The sequence below is a fragment of the Antechinus flavipes genome, chromosome 1 (genome assembly GCF_016432865.1).
Source record: "Antechinus flavipes isolate AdamAnt ecotype Samford, QLD, Australia chromosome 1, AdamAnt_v2, whole genome shotgun sequence".
In the NCBI taxonomy this organism is placed as follows: Eukaryota; Metazoa; Chordata; class Mammalia; order Dasyuromorphia; family Dasyuridae; genus Antechinus; species Antechinus flavipes.
This window is the reverse complement of record NC_067398.1, coordinates 653597538-653616358: the sequence shown is the minus strand read 5'-3', so window position 1 is coordinate 653616358 and position 18821 is coordinate 653597538. Positions and strand designations below refer to the sequence as shown.

Sequence of the window (18821 nt, the reverse complement as noted above, 5' to 3'; positions counted from 1 at the left end):
AGAGCTAAGTCATCTCAGGAAAAATGCTAGGCCTCAGGATACAACAGCATTTAAAATATTTCAATAAGGCATAAATTGGAAAATACCAATTTTCAGATATATCCTGAGAATTATGACTAACTCCATTTACTCCAAATAATACAAAGATAACTTAAACCTGTTCTTTTGGAGCACATGTTTCACTCACCTCCATGACAAAGCGTTTATCATGACTTCCTCCAGTTTCAGAGATAAGCTCATACTTGAGGCCACGCCTCTTCTCATTCAATTCCATGACAGGATTCTTGCCATGTTTGGTCAAAATTGGACCCTGTTGTTTTACATTCTAAAAACAAATGTGAATCCTGATTAGAATTTCAGACATTTTCTGTGTCTCATTCTCATTTTCTAACCAAGTTCATACCCTGATCCTCCCAGCAGTTTATACAGGACCTCACAACAATTTTTTAAAAATCTGTTAAATTATTTTCATTCTCTTCCCCACTATACATTGTTCTTCAAGGTACATTAACTACATGTAATCTGCCAATTGATCTCTCTTGGATCAATTACATTGAAAAGTCACTGTCTTAAGTGCTCCCATGGTCCAGAACATTAACATCAGCCTAACCATTTATTTCTTTTCTTTTCTTTCAAGGATGTCCAAACTCACTCACTAAAAATTTAAGAGTTCTCTAAAATTAGTCCAAACCAGTAAGAATGCATATTTCTCACTAAGATTAAATAGAGGTTTTCTCATAACAATCCTGTAAAGGAAATTCAGTATAGTCCCCATTTGTGTTACTATCTGTATTATCAATTATTACTAATATTACTACCCTCATTTCCTAGATAAGGAAAACAGGCTCAGGAGGGAATGACTCATCTCAAATTAGAGAGAGACAAGGTACAAAACTTAAGATTCCACTTAGGTTTTTCCAGACTCCACACCTGGTCAGGGTTCTTCCTATGCTAACCTCACCAAGTCCAAATGAGCGGCAGTCTTGTTGCACAAAGAGCCATGCTACCAATTGAGTACTCCATAACCCCCAGTCACTATAAACTGTATGGACCATGTCTTCATCCAGGGCTCTGATTTAAGGCAGATTTTGTCAAATATGAAATAAAAGGGGAATAGCAATTGGAGCTTTAGAGACCCATGGCTTTTAAATATTAAACTTCCTAAGGAAAAGCCTAAACAGAAAGGTCTATTGCTGCCCTTTAGCTGACAAATCAATCAAAAGCCAGGCAAGGAATTCCACAGCTTTCTGGCCAGAGCCCCTCTATGCACTTACCTCTGACGTCTGGTCTGGAGAAGGAAAAGCAGCGCTGGGAGTAGCAACAGTTTCCACTACAGGTGGAGGAGCAACAACCACAGGTTTCTGCTCTGTTTCCTCAGCAGAATCCTCCCCTTTATTTGATTCTTTACCTTCTGCTCCTGTAGGCAAACCCATGTCCTGTAACACCTATAAAGGAAAGAGCCCCCCCCCCAAAATCTATCAACAAATGTTTCTACAAGAAGCAGTTTTTGTTCAAAAACACAAACATTTTGGTGCTAATTAGGTTGTTCAAAATTCTTGTTTTTCACAAATGATAGTCAAATAGTGTCAACAGTTCAAGGAGAGCTGAACATGAACTGGACTTGATTTACTATGATTGTCAATAAAATCAGAAACTACAAATCATGAGCCACACTTACCTTTACAGCCACGTGCAACTTGGCAGTCTTTTTGGATGGTCCAGAAGCCTCAAATGAACTTCCATCCACTTCAACAGACATAGTAAAAATAGGAGCATGGACTGGGCCAGTTTGGGAGACCAGTTTATACTGTAGCCCAGGTTTCAGCTGATTCAGTCTCATCAGTGCATTCATAGCTTGTGGGGGTTCTGTCTTTTCCTCTAAATAAGAACACAGATATTTTTCTTTTTAGGAATCTGATAGATCAGCTTACTTATTACCCAATTGACCTAACAGTATATGTATCATTTTCTAAATCAGGAAAATAACTATCCTTAGTTTTTTCTGCTATTCATTACCACAGAATATATAATCATGTATTTTTAACAACAAATTCCAAACTGAAACTTTCAATCATCTTACTGCTAATTCCGCCATCTGATAGGAATTCAGTACCTTTTTTTTGAATCTTTTTTTTCTTCTTGCTAGGAGATTTTTCTTCTCCATCCTCCTCCATGGGACGTTTCATTGGGGTAATGGCATAAGTGGTACTAGGAGGAATCTGGACTATAAAAATAAATACAAAAAAAGATGAAGATTGAAACCTAAGATTGACAAGAAATCAGTGAGTTGACAGCAAGTTGACAATTCAAGTCAAACAATGGAATTTAAGGTTGGATACTTACTAGTATAATCAACTGGGTTTTCGTTCTTTGGTTTCTTGGGCATCTTAGAAGGGAGAGGATCCATACCAAGGACTTTGTGAAGCTGGCCAAAAGCAGCAAGTCGCAGGGCATGCTAAAATGGGAAGAGGAGTTTTACTTGTCTACTCTACATTGACCGCAATTATGGTGTGTGTTCACTACTACTCACGAGGGGTCTCTGACCCTCCCGACCCCAAAAGTTGAGTGTCAATGCTGACTTCTCCCCTACAACAGCAAGGTGGCCCCCAACAAGTCAGAATTCAATCCTGACTGTTAGGGTCCCCAACCTTGCTGTGGTGGAAGACCAGCCTGTGATTGTCCCCCTTGCCCTCTCTTGAGTACAGGGGTTCCCAACCTAGGGCCCATGTGCCACATGAAGTTGTGTCATAACTATGTAGGGAAACAAGCCCTATTAACAGCAACAGTAACTGAATAAATTCCCATTGATCTCGGTGTCTAAAACAGCACTCGAGCATAATTAGGGATAGAAAACAACCACCTATGGCACCATGGGGAAAAAGAAAACCAGATTGGGGTCCCCTGTATTAGTATAAAATCCATTTACCTTTGGTCCCATATCTGACTAAGTTTCAAAGAGCTACACTAAAAATACCCAGTAATAGAACTGGAGGCCAGTTATTAAAGACTGGGTAAGGGTTCACATTTGTAATGGAGATAACTATACCTGAGCACTCTGTGTGATATCTTCCCGTTGCTGTCTGTCTAGATGCCCAATAGCATCAGTGGCTTCTTTTTCACAAGGGTCATAAATGCCAGAACCATCTGAAGGCAGGAAACAAGGAAGATATGCAGAGGATTATCTTTTAGCGTCTCTGAAGAGGTTGTGTTGGTAGAGGGAATCAGGTGCTCCCCCTCCCGCCCCATCCACACCCAGCTCTGGAAACACACTGAGCGAGGTGACCCACTCAGCGTCCAGCCCTTTTAAGAAATAATCCACATGTATTTCAGAGCATGTTAAGTCACGTGGGAGTGGGTCACCACTGCCCTTGAATCGGTCCGCTAAAGCACTGATTTCACAGCTGCGGATTCCGGCACAGGGCTGGATATGATGGTGCAAGAGGGTAGTCACATGCTTATAACCTAAGTAGTGGACAAGGTATTGTTGCCCTAACCCAGTCAATGCACCACTGAGGAACAAGCCTCAGTCCCTTTCCTTTCCCTGCAAGTTTTAAAGCTGAGAAGTCACCCAACCTGGCATAACGATTCCAGATGCCAGGCACTCCAACACTCTTCTGAGGGCCTCGCCAGCTCCCATTGGTCGATTTGCTGTTCCAATTGACTTCTCACAGAGAAGCTCCAGGGGCTGAAAAATAATAGTTAATTTAAAAAAAAAAAAAGATAAAGGAAAAAAATGCCAAAAGATTCCTAAGAGATTATTTCTGTGTGTGTGTGTGTGTGTGTGTGTCTGTTTGTGTGTCTGTCTGTCTGTCTGTGTTTATGGCCTCTGCATGCTCAACAATTCTTCCTAAAACAAGGACTTAAGCTCATGTAAAAGAAATTTTTGAGTCTGATATATCAAAGCCCTTTAGCTGATTAAATTGAATTCAACAAACATTAATTAGAGAACTACTATTTACAAGTACTATGCTGGGTATGGGGAGTTATGGGGTTTAGGTAAAGATATGATTGTAAAAATATATATAACGAAATAATAAAATAATAAAATCTCCAAAATGACAATTTCTGTGAAGCTAGAAATGGTTTCAGGTTACAGGAAATTTTTTGCCATTCACATAGAAAATCACACAAAGAAAGTACAAAAAATTGTAGAAATGGCCATCAAAAGATACCCTTACCCATCCTCTAAGGGGAGCCCAAGTAGGAACACGGGTGCATAGGTCTCTCAGAACCCTGATGACTATGACACACGACTTCAGCCCATTAGCTCTGGCCTAGAGTAACAAAGCACAGGCACTTTAAATCAAAGCACCCCCACACACCAAAGGCAAAGAATGTCTTGCAGTGCTACTTTGTCAAGGGTAAACAATGTAGAGGAACAACATTAAAGTTTATAGTTGAGTCATTATGATGTAGAAAAGCAACATTACTCTTAACACAAAGCAGCAACTATGCTTCTACTCCTTAACAAGTCCCCTTTTGGGATGTTAAATTCATTCAAGTGCTCCTTTTAGCGCCTGTACTCAACAGGCACTAAATTCAGCACAGCTGTCATCCCATGTTAAGTACTTTAATATAAAGTTAGCCAGTTAAAGTTTATGAATTTGCTACTTAAAGACAAATATAAGAACAAGATGCAAACCTGGAACCACTTGGCGTGTCGGAGTGACGCCAAGGCAGCAAGGCATTTCTGCCTGTCCAGAACGTCCGGGGGGTCGTTGACTGATAGCGTTTCTATTCATGGATGGAATAAGAAGACAAGGTACAGTTTGACCAAGGGGTTTCTGTCAGGTGGAAAGGGGATGTGGCAGCTTCCTAAAGGGCAGCTGAGGCTCCCAAAAGATGTTGATCTCTACCCTTTACCAGGGAAGGAGAACCTAGAGTGTACTTGACTCTTCCCTAAGAGGAAAACTTAAAAACTGCAAAAAGGGAAGTTACTGCAAAAGGAAAAGTCCTATTTAAAGGGCAGGTTTATAAATTCTATCCTTTCTTTACATGTTATTACTTTCTGGGTTTTTTTTTCCCCAAAACTACCTGATCCACAAACCAATAATAACTAAGAAAAAGGGAGTATTAAAATAAAATCCCTCTCTGCTTTCAATGTCATTTTAAAATTTCTAGAACGAAGGGAACCACTTCCGCCCACAAGGCTTGACTGCCTTGGCCCCAGCCTGTGACAGAGAGAGTCCTGTTGGTCAAAGGTCCAGCGTCCCTAAAGTCGACAAACTAGAAGGCTTGGTAGACGAAGTCAGATATCAGAACCAAAGGCAATCAACAGATCACAGAAAAAAAAAGCATCTTCAGACTGTGCTGCAGCAAAATTGAAGTTAATTTTTTTTTCTTTTAATCTGTAGATCAGGGTTTTAGATAAGGCTAGTTCAAAAGCTTTATTTTACAAACTTATGAGCATTTGTGTGATGTTTATGATACAGAATTTGTTTGTTTATCGGAGTAAAACAAAAAAAATTCAAATAAGTCAACTTATAATTTCAAAAATATATTTAGATGAGAGCCTAACTTTATCCAAAACTCCACATCACACCTTTGGAGATTTTGTAAACTTCAACCACTAAAAATGGCCAGATGAAGAGACCAAATGAAGCACCTGTCATTTTTGCGGCAACACAAACTGCATTATCTCCAACTTCATGAACATGCAGAATTCATTCAGTAGTCTTCAACAATTTTTGAAGAGTTTAAAATTACCATGTTTTCACTGTTTCAAAGGGCCACATAATGGATCGACACAAAAACAATTTCACAACATTTACATGAACACACTAAAGGCCCCAAATGAAAATGGTGAAGTCCCAAATGAAAAGTGCTACTCAATTTTAGCACAACCACTGTCAATCCCCTTAAGTTTCACAAAGGTGAACACAAGATTTGATTTTAAGACAAGGTGATGACATCTATTTAGGCATAATTTGATCAATACAATCTAAAACTGAATAGCACATTTGAATAGTGAGTTAACACCAATATTTTCAAGTATCCAGACGACTGCTGACTGTATTCAGCCTTCCATACCTCCAGCTAAAAGTTTTTCCATTTCTTCCCTGACAACAGGTGATGTCAAATGAATGGTCAAGGACAATGGAGGTTCTTTTGTATTTTTTATTACAATTGCTGCTTCACCAATGGATTGGATTATTTCATATTTGTCTTCTGTAATAGCCTGCAAAACAGAATTAAAAAAAAAATTCAAAACACTTTTCACCCCAAATTGTAATTACTATCTCAATCTAGTACCCTATATTAAGACAGAATTATTTAGGATTTGTTTATTACCTTTTTCATTTACATTTCATAGTAAGATGGTAGCTTACTTAAGGAAAATGTCATTCAAATAAAAACTGAACTTAAAAAAAGATATGGTAAGAGATGCTAAATCTTATGCTTTACAAAAGTATTTAATATGTTAAGTAATAAATGCATCTTGAGCCCATTTTAAAAAAATGTATCTATTTATCTGCAACTTTCTAAGAACACATTTACTACGTGAAGCAACACTGAGCAATAGAAGTTAAATTGTATTTCTTAGATTATCTGAACTTCAATTTTGTTTTCTGTGTCCTAGCAAAAATTGACTAATGGGAGGGGGGGGGGGGGAAGAATCTACATTTTAATAATTCTGGTATCAAACAAATTAGTTTTGCTTTTGGCACTATCACAGACACAAAATATATTGCTTAATAGGTTTACAATGAAGTAGAAAACATTAATAATTAAAAGACCAGGTTAATACCATACAGATGAAAATATTCAGTTTAGCATAATGTAAAATATGCATCTAAAATGAAGAAAGCAAGTTGTAAAATTTTACAAAATGGTTCTCCAAAAATGATTCTTAGTCTGTGACAGAGATAGTGAACAGGGTTACAGCCTCAAAAGAGCTATACTCACAGCAAGCTGGACTCCCAAGTTGTCCGCCACTTTGTCCAAAAGGGCAGTTGTGGGTTTCTCCTTACACAAAAGGACTAATTCCAGATCCAAATCCCCCTTGAGCAGGAGACCCTTTGCTACCAAGCCAACCCGCATCACTCCTCGCAGAGTCCTGGTTAAGTGCTCAGTCTTCTGTTCCCTGAGAGCCAAACAAGTAAATGTTATGAAGAAAGACTCACTTTGGTTGGAAACTCAGCCATTCTTCTGCCAATTGGCCACTTTTTTTTTTTTAATACACAAAAGAAACTTACCCCCCTTCCTTGTTTTCTTCTTCAGCTACCACATCCATAGCCTCAGGTTCAGGCTGCTCTCCACTGACTTTTTCCTGTTCATCTATCCAATCAGACACAGCTTTAAGTGCTCGTTCTGTATGGGATACCATGTTCTGAACAGCTTCCAATTCTTCCTGAGTTGGATAAACAGCAGAGTGCTTTGCCATCACATGGCGGTCATCATTCACAAAAATACGCATTGGCCGCTGGAAAATACAAACAATTCAAGGTTATAAATCTTAAAGAGAAATAGATTATCAAATAAATGCAAGAGCTAAGAATATTAGTAGCTTACCATTTTTATCTCTTGCGATTTCTTTTGTAGTGTCTGAGAATTAAATTTCTGCTAATTTTTCAAACCGTATGACAGTTGTACTTGGATGTATCAATTCTGCAACTTTTATCTAAAAAAATCAGAAAAGGTATTCAGTCCAGTAAAATGTAGGTTCCATCAGTAGTTACTAAAATATTAATAAGTAGTCATTTGTCATACTGATGAAGCAAGAGCACATAGTAGGACAGTGCTTTACTGTATTTTCAAACAATTCATTGAGGAGTTAAGGGTTTCAAAAACCAATTACAAATTGCCTTCAAGTGATATCACTAAATTGGTACTGAAGATAGACATAGAAAAGATATGGCAAAGCAGTGGAGTTGGTGTGAAGATTAGAACAGAACAGCAATGGAGAGAAAGATCCTTAAATCTTCGGAGAAGAACACACCTACTCAAAATAACAAATGTCAAATATGTTAACATATGACAACATCATCAATCAAGATAAGCCCTCAAATCTCAGTTATCATTTACAACTTAAATGTATACCAGACTAACATCTTAAATACACAGTTAAGATTATAATATAGTCAGTACAACCTGACTACAACCTACAAATTTCTATTCCATTCAAATAATCCAGTCTACAGGAGAACAATCTTCCAATGAAGAAAACAGAACAATTGATAAAGATAAGCTCCTAACAAATCATTCATTCTATATAATTGCTGACTCTTATACTTCAAAAACATGAGCATCACGGTACTAGACCAACACTGTAGGAGAAAAGTTTTACATACATAATTCTGGTTGAATGAACATCATCCCACAATGTCTAGGAACTACATAAAAGTTCCAATTCTAAGTTCAAAGGCTTTACATTTTATACAGATGTGCATGAGAATTCACTTCAAGGAACTACACAAAATTACCTATTTTTAAATTCAACCATCATGGTGCCATGACATGCACATAAATATAAGATCAACAGACGCCACAATCGCTCAATACCTCAGGTTTCTAACTTGCTGCATTGGAATAAAATATAAAGATAATAGCTACCCACCAGATTACTAACTTTAAAAATCATCAGGTATTTTGCAAAACTCAGATACATGGCTCAATCTGGGATGGTTTTTACTTAAGAGGTTACAACCATAGTATAAACTAGCTTGGACCACAAAATAAAGGTTGAAGGTTGAACTACAGATGTCAATAATGGACCTTAATGTTCACAAAGCATATATAGTAAAAATTTCCAACCAAAACACTTTCCAACACTACTGATGCTTCATTATGTGGCCTATCTCCCAAACACAGGAAAAAAAAGAATTCTTTTCATTTCAAACTCTAATTCCATAAAACAAGAGTTGTAGCAAGTCCTTTTCATCAATAACGAACTTATTTATATTATTTAGGCTAAAATACTGTTTATATTCAACATTTTTTTAAAATCTAGAAATACTCTAGAGTGACAATATATATGAAATAAACATGACTGGCACACAAAGGTCATATTGGTATTGTTTCAATTATTCTGAAAAGCAATTTGAAATTATGTTAACAGAACCTCAAATATTCATACTCTCTAATTCAAGAGTTCCCACCACTAGGCCCTCCAAAGAGAGAAAAAGTCCCATACACATCAAAATATTTATAACAGCATTTTTTTGTAGAAGCAAACAACTATAAACAAAATAGATGCCCATCAACTGACAAACGGCTGAACAAATTGTGATATATGTGAATGTTAATGAAATATAAGTGCATCATAAGAAACAAAAACAAAGAATACATAGAAAATTGGGAAGATATATGAAATGATGCAGAGGAAAGGAAGAAACAGGAAAACATGCAAAATAAAAATAATATAAATGGAAAGAATAACTTTTTTTTTAAATTACACTATGTAATTATAACGATCAAGCATAGTCCAAAAAAGAGCTAATAAAATTAATGTCCCTCTCTTTTTTTGCAAAGATAGAGGTGCAGAATATCGCATATATTATCAAACTCAACTGATTCATTGGCAAATTTTACTGAAGTGCTTTTTTTTTTTTCATTTTCTTCTTCATTATGAGATAGCTCTAGCTAAGAGAGGGGAGAGGGATATATTTGGAAATGAAAATGATATTGTGCCAAATTTATGACAATCAATTTAGGCTCCAAAGCCTAAATTGTGTGACCCTGAGCAAGCATTCATCTCTGTCCCAGGAAACTCTCTAAAGCCATAGTACCAATATAAAGCAGATTTGCATTGGAAGATAGGGTTCTTCCTTGGGAGTTCTTCAACCAATGATATCTCTCACAGGCCTGGTTACCAAAAAAAAAAAAAAAAAAAAAAAAGGGGGGGGGGGAAGTAGACAGATGAGAAGACTGCACCTTTCTATCTTATTTGCAAAGGTGGGGAACTATGGATGTAGGATACTGCATATACCAAAAGATATATTTGATGTGTTTAGTTTTTGTAAACTACTTTTTTCCCTGGTTTTTGGTCTTATAATGTTATAAGGGATAGCTTTCTGGTATAGTAAAAAGACTGTATGAAGAAATGAAAGTAATATGAAATAAAATATGTAATGACTTAAAAAGAAAAAGTACCAATTATGAGTACTGAAGTATAAAAAGTAGGATACCTTTATTTACTGTACTCTCATTATTGCCTCCAAGTCAATAGGACCAATGAATGAAAGCAAGTAGCATATGAAAAGTCTTAGTAATTTAATGTCTAATATTTAATACCATAATAGCTAGTTTTGATAAATCACCTTACCAGCTATTCCTCTAGCATCAGGCCACATGCAATTACATGGCAATAGATGATGTATGTTTTTATGGATAGAATCAAGGGGTAATTATCAGAGTTATTTTAAAAAGCTAGAGTCCTTTATAGCCTAATAAACTGATATGCTGTTCTATTTATTTCATATATGCAATCTAAATCAATTTAAAAATCCCTTGGTAATAAATAATTGTGGAATACATCTCATTAATTTGATTCTATTCTTTGTAAAAGGCAATACCTTTCCAAAAAGTTTTTAAGTAGCGCATATGATTTCTGGCACACAGTCCCCAAAACTTCTACAACACAACTGTCTTTGTGATTCTAATTTTGTAAGGAAATAATAAAGCTGTGAAATACAACTAAGCCATATGTTGCACAATTAACTCAATCCAGTTCAAACTCTTGCTCTGATCAAGGCATTGAATTCTCCTTTATTCAGCTGAGAGAAAGCAATGAACACAGTTTTCATATACCCTAAAAAAATTCTCCAAGCTGCACAAAGCTGAACATACAATCTTTGATTAAAAAAACAAACAAACAAACAAACCCTTTGGGAGGAAGTATAATGCTGGGAGATAAATAACATTACAAACTTGAGAGCTAAATGAGGTACTATATAAATATAAAAAGTAGAGCTAAAAGGGCTTGGAATAGTCTGAAGGAAAAGGTGTAAAATATTAACCGAAAATTGATTACATCAAGTTAAGTATGCATTTCTATTGTTCTCCTCGAAGGCATGTTTTCCACTATAAAGTATTTTCCCATAGTACTTCAGGATAGTAGTAGCCCTTCTACCCATAGACCTTTGCTAGCGCAAAGTTTCTAGAGACTAACAAAAATGGTAGGCCTAGATTCTAGTATACCTAGAATCCTAATTCCATGTATGTGATTTTAAAAAAAGGCAAAAACAAGCCAACTTGATGATGAGTCTTATTAAAATCTGAGGTTCTGTTTCTAAATATTCAACTAGAGAAAAAGCATCCTAACAAGAAAAAATATTAAAAGCATTTTAATGATGGAGGGGATCAAGTTTTTTTTCCAATCACTAGTCTACTTCACCAGCCCTGAAATATATGTATAATACAAAAAAAAATTCAAAATGCCATTTGACAATCTCTCCCAATTACCAGAATGAGATTCTTTCAACTTGACATTAAAAAAAGATTCCTATTCCTTCAAATGGAATTTGTTCTTGTAATCTCACCTCACAAGTTTCTTATAGTCATCCTGCCCTGTACAAAAGCCAGGGCCACCTGACAACATTCAAAACAAAAATCAGTTTAAGGAATAATAGTGAATTTGAGGTCAAGAAGAACTAGATTAGCATCATCAGGGCTCCAACACTTCATAATTGTGTGACCCCAGGCAAGTCCTCCAAACCTGTTTCTTCATTTTGTAGATGAAATGAAAATAAAACACAAAATGAAAATAACTTTTTCAAAGTTACACTACCCATCTAACATCACTGCAAGGAAAGTACTTTGTAAACCACAGAGCCATACAAATGTAAATTGTTATACTAGCTAGTAAAAATCAAGTTACATCTAATAAGTTTCTCTCTAATGCTTCACTATGGTATGAGGCCAATCCTAGGTGGTTAAGATTTGGGATGGGAAGAGGAAAGGGTTTTGGCCCTAGATTCTTCAGCCTTATATCAATTGGGCATAATCTTTGTTAAGCTAAGCTCTACACCAAAGCTAGTAAGGCTTTGGGTAGGGGGTTTGGTGGTAACTTAAAAATAGGCTGTCCAAGAACCGACCTAATTAAAAATAATTCGATGAAGTGACTTTTCCCCTTACAGCGACTCTTAAACGTGCTTCTACCAATATTAGCTCTATTTATACATCAGTGACTAGAATTCCCATACTTATGAAATAATGTATCAATCAAATCTTAATAAGAGCCTAGGAGTCAATACAAATTCCAGAGGGAATAAGTTTCCATTCAAAGGGCACTAAGACCTGGACTTATATTATCCCATGTATATCCTATTTCCATTTCTGACCACTCTGATTCATCAGTAAAATGAAGTGGCAATTGTTTTTCATCTTCAGGAATCATGAAGAAAATAATTTAATTGACTTAACATAAATCTGAAGATGTCAACATGAGTATCAATGCCACTTAGTTATAAACAAGATCTAATACAAAATACAGGCATTAAGATTATGATATAAAATGAAACCCTTACATAAATGTTTTCACAGAACTAATTCTGTGTAGAACATTTAAAAACCATTGGTAACCTTCCATTTATAAGAAGGAATTGTCTATGATGGAGTTAACAACTAATCAGCAATCTTTCACTCACCTCTCACTATACTCAAGTACCAAGCTAAGTTTTTGACTAAAGGTCAAAGTCACTGTAAAAGTATGGGATTATGAAAACCCATGGAAAAAGGAAAAATACCCTTTAAAGCAGTAGTTCCCATCTTGGACCACAACACTATTAAACTAACAAGCAGCAAAAGTAAGCTCTATGGGCTTTATCTCATTTAATTTATCCAAGCCACTTGTGACAGTTGTAGGGAAAAAAAAGTGAAATGGCAGAAAAAGTCGAGGGGGGGGTGGAGGGGAGAGAGAGAAGGAGAGCAAATAGTCTAATAATCCATTATGGAATAATCAGGAATTGACTCTTCAGCTTTAGCCTCCCATTCATACTGTACATTTTTCTTGTATACATAATATCGTTTATTGACTCCTCCACTAAAATATGAGTTTGTTGAGAACAGGGACCTATGCCTTTTTATGTAGTCCTGTTGCTTAGCAACAGTTCTAAAGGCCACATAGGCCCTTAATGCTTGCTGACTGAGAACATTACTTTTAACCAAAATCATTTAAAGTAAGCCTAAGAATAAGCGTTTTTCAAAAAATGTTTAAATTCGTATTTCCAATGGGACTAGCTCAGATGAAATGATTCAACATCTCAAATGTCCAGAGTCCAAATTTGAATGTGAAGGCATTGTACACATGTTAAAATAATAAGAATGATTCATTTCAACTAGTACCATTACATATTTCCCTAAAAATGTATCAATAATATGCAATAAAAGTCAGTTTCTAATGCAATCTTGGTAACTAAAAGCTGCAATTCAAAATTGTTAAAAGTTTGGTAAATTAAGCCATTAGGATGGGAAAGGAGAAATTCAACTGGTCATTCCTTTTCATGTACATTTAAGAATAGCAACCATTCTAATTCTATTTTAACTTAAGTGGTTCACTTGTCAACTATATTGTTATACCTGTCAAGTACTGTCTTGGAAGAATCTCTGGATGTTTAACAGATCATATACCCTAGGAGACATAAAATTAATAAACTGATGAGGATGAACAAAACAAATACATCTAACTCATGTTTAGAAGCATTATTTCTGCTAACATTTTTATGTCTGGCAGAAACAGACATCCACTTACCTTTAAAAAAAAAAAAAAAAAAAAAGATAAGCTAAAGTTATTGTAGCCTAAGCAACCAAAAACTGTAGCAAGAAATATGACGCCCACACCATCAGCTGAGAGGCAGAAGTTTTGTTTAGAAGGAAAAAAACTAGCCTTGGGGTCAAAAGACATAGGTTTGCATGCCACATATCACAAAAAAAAAAAAAACATTTTTTCTTTCTGAAGCAATTAAAGATGCAATTTGAAACAAATTACATAAGGATACAAAGTCCATATAGATGTTAGGTACCCACTTAAACTAAACTTTAAAAGCAGATTTCATTCTCAACATACAAGTTCTGCTAAAGAACAACCAAGAGATGGACAGACTAGATGATGCTACCATAAATAAGGAAGATGCCATTCTTAGGAAACTCTCTCCTAACACTTGCTCTTCCTTTGATACCTCTTCTATTCTATCTTGAATGATGTTTAGATGGAATGTACAAAAAAGCACCACATTTTGAGACTCTGAAAAATCAAAATATTAACACTAGTCCCAATATACCACTTGAAAATAAATTCTCAAATGTGAGAAAAAATAATCTGATTCCAACAGTTCAGAGAAAAGGAGCCTGTAAAACTGTGAGCACACTGGAAACAATTAAAGAAATTGTTCCCTTGGACCATTTTCCTTCAGTGAAAAGGCTTCCACCTGATTCAGTTGCACAGTGATGTCCTTAGATCCCAAGCTTAAGGGCCAAGAACCTGACCCTAACGTAAAGGAGACCAGGTTCTACATTCAGCACAGACTTTCGGCCAGCATTTATGTGCAGAAAAAAAGACAACCAAATTTCACTCACAATCTCTGCAAAATGTTAATAGCTGGTTAAAATCTGAGATTACTTTTGCACATTAAAGATGGACAAAGAAAATAACGCAGGCCTACAAAGTAATAGAAAAGTGGCATGAGAATCTCTTCCTCTTCCCACCTCTGAATTCACCGTTTTACTATTCTTAATTTCCGCACTTCATCATCAGGGCTGCTGCAAGACCAAATTTGGTACCTTAGCATCCTAACTCAACTGAATATGAGATTTCAAAGATGTAGCAAACAACTTGTCACCGATCTAAATTTACAAATGTTAAGAAAAATTCAAATCAGTGAAATCTAGAGGGAACAATGAAAGGTTTAATCAAATCCCCAGTTCAGTCTGGGAGATGACTTGCTTAACAATCTCAAGCACTCATTACTAATGATTTTTCTTTTCCTTTTTTGGGGGGTGGAACAGGGAAAGATTCCAGTAGGGTATGGAAAAGTTTCCCTAAAGCCAATTATTAAATCTCCCTTTTCTTTTACAGAAAATAATCCTTAGCTACATAAACTCAAGTCATTCCCCATCCCTTCTCCCTTTTCCGAAGCAGCAAGGAAAAGATAAGCAAGCCTAATGCCCGTACAGAGATGGAAGACTACAGGCTAGCCCGGGCTCCGCTCTGAGCACCTAAAGGAGCACCCACGCGCCCGAAGAGGACAAAGGAGGCAGCGGCGTTCACCAAAAAGACCAGTGGCAGTTTCCAAAAAGACAAAAACGCAGCCTTTCCATCACCTCAAAATAAGCAACGAGAAAGCCAGGCCAAAGGCAACCCTAGCTCGTCACAATTCGCACAGGGACCCAACCGAGGCTCGCCTCCTCCGGAGGCCCACCCGCCCGTGCCTCCTGGACCCAGTGTCCAGACGCAGGGCAGGGCAGGGCCGGGCCGCGAGCGGAGATCGAGTATAAAGGGAGTCCCCGGTGGGGATGCTGTACCAAAAAGGGGCGTGTGCCGAGGGCCCGCGCCGGCTGTCCCGAGCACAGAAACCTAGCTTAAGAGAGAGACTCAGCCGCCGCCCGGGGGTGGGGGGTGGGCAGGATCCCCGCCGTGCCCGCGGGTCCCGGAGGAGCGGCCTGGGGAGGGGGGGCGTGGACGGAGGACAAAGCCGGAGGCCGCGCCGGCAGGCAAGAGGTAAGCAGCTAGCACGCAAGCACACACGCCCTCCCAGACGGGGCCGAGCCGGGCCCGTGAGGGGAGGCAGGATGCGGGGCCAGCACGCGCATGCCGCCAACACCGGCGCGAAGCTCCGCTGGGCACGGGGCTGGGGGGCGTGAGGATGAAGGGAACATGCGCGCGCACCGGGGCCTCACCGCCGCCATTTTGTTTCCTCGGCACAATGGGGGAGAGTAACGGCCGAGCGCGGGAGCGAGGCCGGGGATGGGGGAGGGGGCTCGGCAGCAAGAGGCGGGCGGGGACAGGGGCCGGCGCCAGAGCCCAGAGGCAGCGGCCGCACCGCTCTCCCGAGAGCGCCGCACGGCGCGTCAGAGACCCCGGTTCCCTGCCTCACGCCCGCGGGAGATCGGGCCCGGGGGAGGCCGCTGGGCCGCCGTGCGCAGGGGGGAGGGGGACGGAGGAGAGCCCCGCCGGGGCCCGCCCTTACCTTGTCGGCACCCCCTCGCCAGCAGCAGCAGCCGCCGCCGCCGCTGCCTCCTCCAGCGACAGCCCCCGGGTCCCCCAACCACGCGGTGCGCTGGGCTGCTCGGTCCGACTGCAATGGCGAGAGGAGGAGGAGGAGCCGGGGCCGGGGGCGAGCGGGCGGGCAGGCGGGCGGGAGCGCGCGCCGGAAAGATGAGGGCACGTGACCAATGGCGCCCCGCCCCCTTTTCTCTCTTCTCTCCGCGCAGGCTCCTCCGCCGGGACCCTTCTTAGAGGTGAGGGCGGGGGTGGGGAGAGCGGAGACCGTAGTTCGTAACACGTGACAGTGGCTAGAGCCTATGATGTCCCGTGCGTTCCTGGTCACATGTTAGTGGTGCGTTTTCTCTCTACCCTATAGTCGGCTGGTTGCCGGGAGTTGCTGTCGTCACGTGACAAGGGGGCATAAGTTCGAGTGGGGCCGCCATCCTGGATTCAGAGCTGCGCAGACGCAAACGCATACGTATTTGCAGACGCATCCACGGGAGAAGCAGTCTGGAGACTGTGGAGAAGGGGGCGTGACACTCCACCCCAGCTCAAGTTCTAATTCTCAGCTCTCGACTTTACGGCGGCCTTTGAATGGAGGGACTGCTCCCGAAATCGGGAGTGATTGTCACATCTAGTTCCTCCTTTTTACAGATGGGGAAATCGAGGCCCAGTGAGGGCCAGCGACTTGTCCAGGGACACACAGCCAGGAAGCAGCAGAGCAAGAATTTTAAACGATTCCCGTGATTCCCAGTCTGCTTATTCAGAAGAGGGTGAGGAGCCCCTGTCAGGGAGGGAGAGAAGAAAAGGGGAAGGAAAGCTGATGGGGTTGGGTGGAGAACGCCTCGGGGAGGGCCAGCCTGGGCTGTTCACCTTCAAATTTTGCTTCTCGCCTGACTCGGGAAGCTCTGAGTTTAAATTCTGCCTCTGACACTTGCAGGCTTTGCGAAGCTGGAGGCATTGTGGGAAGAGCCAGCCTAGAGGTCCTCAGACCCTGGGTGCAGATTTTGCCTCTGATTAGCATCGCGTAACCTCTCGGCCCTGCAGGCAGATTCCTAAGACTAAACTGCGGGGGAGGGGCGGGTCTCTCTAACGAGGAGGTGTCCTCTGGGACCGTTTGTGGCGCCTTTGTGATTCCAGCTTTCCCAGCGGCGGTGAGACTCCTCTGGAGTACGCCGGACACTGTGGTTTATCAACCCGAAAGTCCTATGTTGGTTAATTACTCGTTACACAGCTCAGACCCCGAGCGGAGTAGCGGCTCCGACTTAGTCAAGCTCTTTGTCAAGCTTCTCTCAACCTCTCCTCCCTTTTCCTACTGCCTCTTCCCTGCATCGGTTTCTCTGTACAATAATCCACTGTTTTAATGATGTACTTGCCACTCATCCATTGCCCTCCTGACCTAGCAGTTCCCATCTTTTTGTTGTTATTTGAGCTAGAGAAATGCAATATTTACCTGATTAAAGGTGCATGCCCCGCATTAACCTCTCACTACTTAACTGCTTGACAATCCCACCCGTTTCTTATCAGTTCCATTTGGTTGATCCAGATCTTTTTCTCTAGAGCTCCTAACACCAGCTCTAAGGTCCTATCTAATTGTAATGTTCTGTGGTGTTACTCATAAATAGAACAGCTGAGGATGGAAGGGCAGATCTAGAGTATAAGCTAAAGAATTTAGACATTAAGACAAGTTAAGCCTTTATTACTTGATCATTATGTGTAGGCACTGTTTCAAAGAAAGACAAAAAAAAAAAAAACCCAGTGCCAGCCTTCAAAGAATTCTCCTTTTAGTGGGAGAGAGATGCCTACAACAGAAAAAAGCACTGAGTAAATGGAAGGCACCCTAAAAGGGGAAGGCATGGGGGAGAAGAGGGACCAGGCGCAATGGAGGAGAGTTGGCTATATAGAGAAATCTCTGTTAATGTTGTCCTACATAGTACCCTAGAGAAGTTTCATTTTTCCAAACACATGTAGTACTAGAACAATAGTTTGCCAACGCTTCTGCCTTTCATTAACTGTGACTTTGACATTAAATTTGCAATAGCAATTGCAAAAAGATGCAAGCTTTTAGGGCCTTAACTTTTTTTTAGCCCAAATCCATAATGTTCATAGTCACTTTTGTGCTTAGCAAAGGGCAATAAAAGACATTCTTCAATGAACTCAGCCTGGGATTTTTCTATTGTTGTGTTTTTTTTTTTTTTCTTTTATCTGCTATGGTTATAGAGCCACTTTCCACTTCATTGAATTATTAATGAAAAGCCTAAAGAAAAATAAAAACCACAATTTTGTTTTGCCTTCTTCAGTTTTCACTAAATACCCAAATTTTAGCACAGCTAAAACCATGGAATGTGTTATCTTCCAGTGTGGGAAAGGATTGCCATCTCAGGTCTTCCTTACCTCAAACAGAGGGGTTGATTTGATTTAATTATGAAATGATTCCTACCTAGTATTTTTCCTTAACTTGCTAATAGTATCCATTTACAGGCCTGATAGAGACAGTTTCCATTATTCTTTGTAAAATGTGTAAGGACAGGTGAAAGTTCTAAGAGAACTCTCTTCATTTCCAAAGTAGTGCTGCAGTAATCTAGGCAAGTGCCTGGAGATTCCTTAAACAGCTTATCCTGCTTTGGTTCTAGGAGAAAATGTCCCTTCCTAGTCCTTGCAGAGGAACTTGGGAGACCCA

The 18821-nt window shown here is 39.7% G+C and overlaps 1 protein-coding gene and 1 long non-coding RNA gene across 4 annotated transcripts in view; one reads left to right on the top strand and one right to left on the bottom strand.

Annotated features, from left to right (window-relative positions):
- Window positions 1-16224, bottom strand: part of ILF3 (interleukin enhancer binding factor 3) — a 32580-nt gene extending 16356 nt beyond the window's left edge. For 2 of the 3 annotated variants that reach the window (XM_051971522.1, XM_051971524.1), the window contains exons 1-14: window positions 16125-16224; window positions 7513-7621; window positions 7197-7423; window positions 6907-7084; window positions 6031-6178; window positions 4643-4734; window positions 4179-4274; window positions 3574-3685; window positions 3047-3144; window positions 2344-2455; window positions 2114-2224; window positions 1679-1878; window positions 1275-1445; window positions 188-325 (exon numbers count right to left, since the gene is read on the bottom strand). In XM_051971522.1, coding sequence (XP_051827482.1) covers window positions 188-325; window positions 1275-1445; window positions 1679-1878; window positions 2114-2224; window positions 2344-2455; window positions 3047-3144; window positions 3574-3685; window positions 4179-4274; window positions 4643-4734; window positions 6031-6178; window positions 6907-7084; window positions 7197-7423; window positions 7513-7515 — 1686 coding nt within the window. In that variant the 5' untranslated portion in view covers window positions 7516-7621; window positions 16125-16224. Of the gene's footprint in view, window positions 1-187; window positions 326-1274; window positions 1446-1678; window positions 1879-2113; window positions 2225-2343; window positions 2456-3046; window positions 3145-3573; window positions 3686-4178; window positions 4275-4642; window positions 4735-6030; window positions 6179-6906; window positions 7085-7196; window positions 7424-7512; window positions 7622-13518; window positions 13571-16124 lie in introns of those variants that run through there. The other variant, XM_051971523.1, reaches the window with a different exon arrangement.
- Window positions 16225-16298: 74 nt separating this feature from the next.
- LOC127544742 (uncharacterized) lies at window positions 16299-18297 on the top strand. The gene is made up of 2 exons (XR_007949522.1): window positions 16299-16395; window positions 16518-18297. It is a non-coding gene; the product is annotated as an uncharacterized LOC127544742 (long non-coding RNA).
- Window positions 18298-18821: the final 524 nt, after the last annotated feature.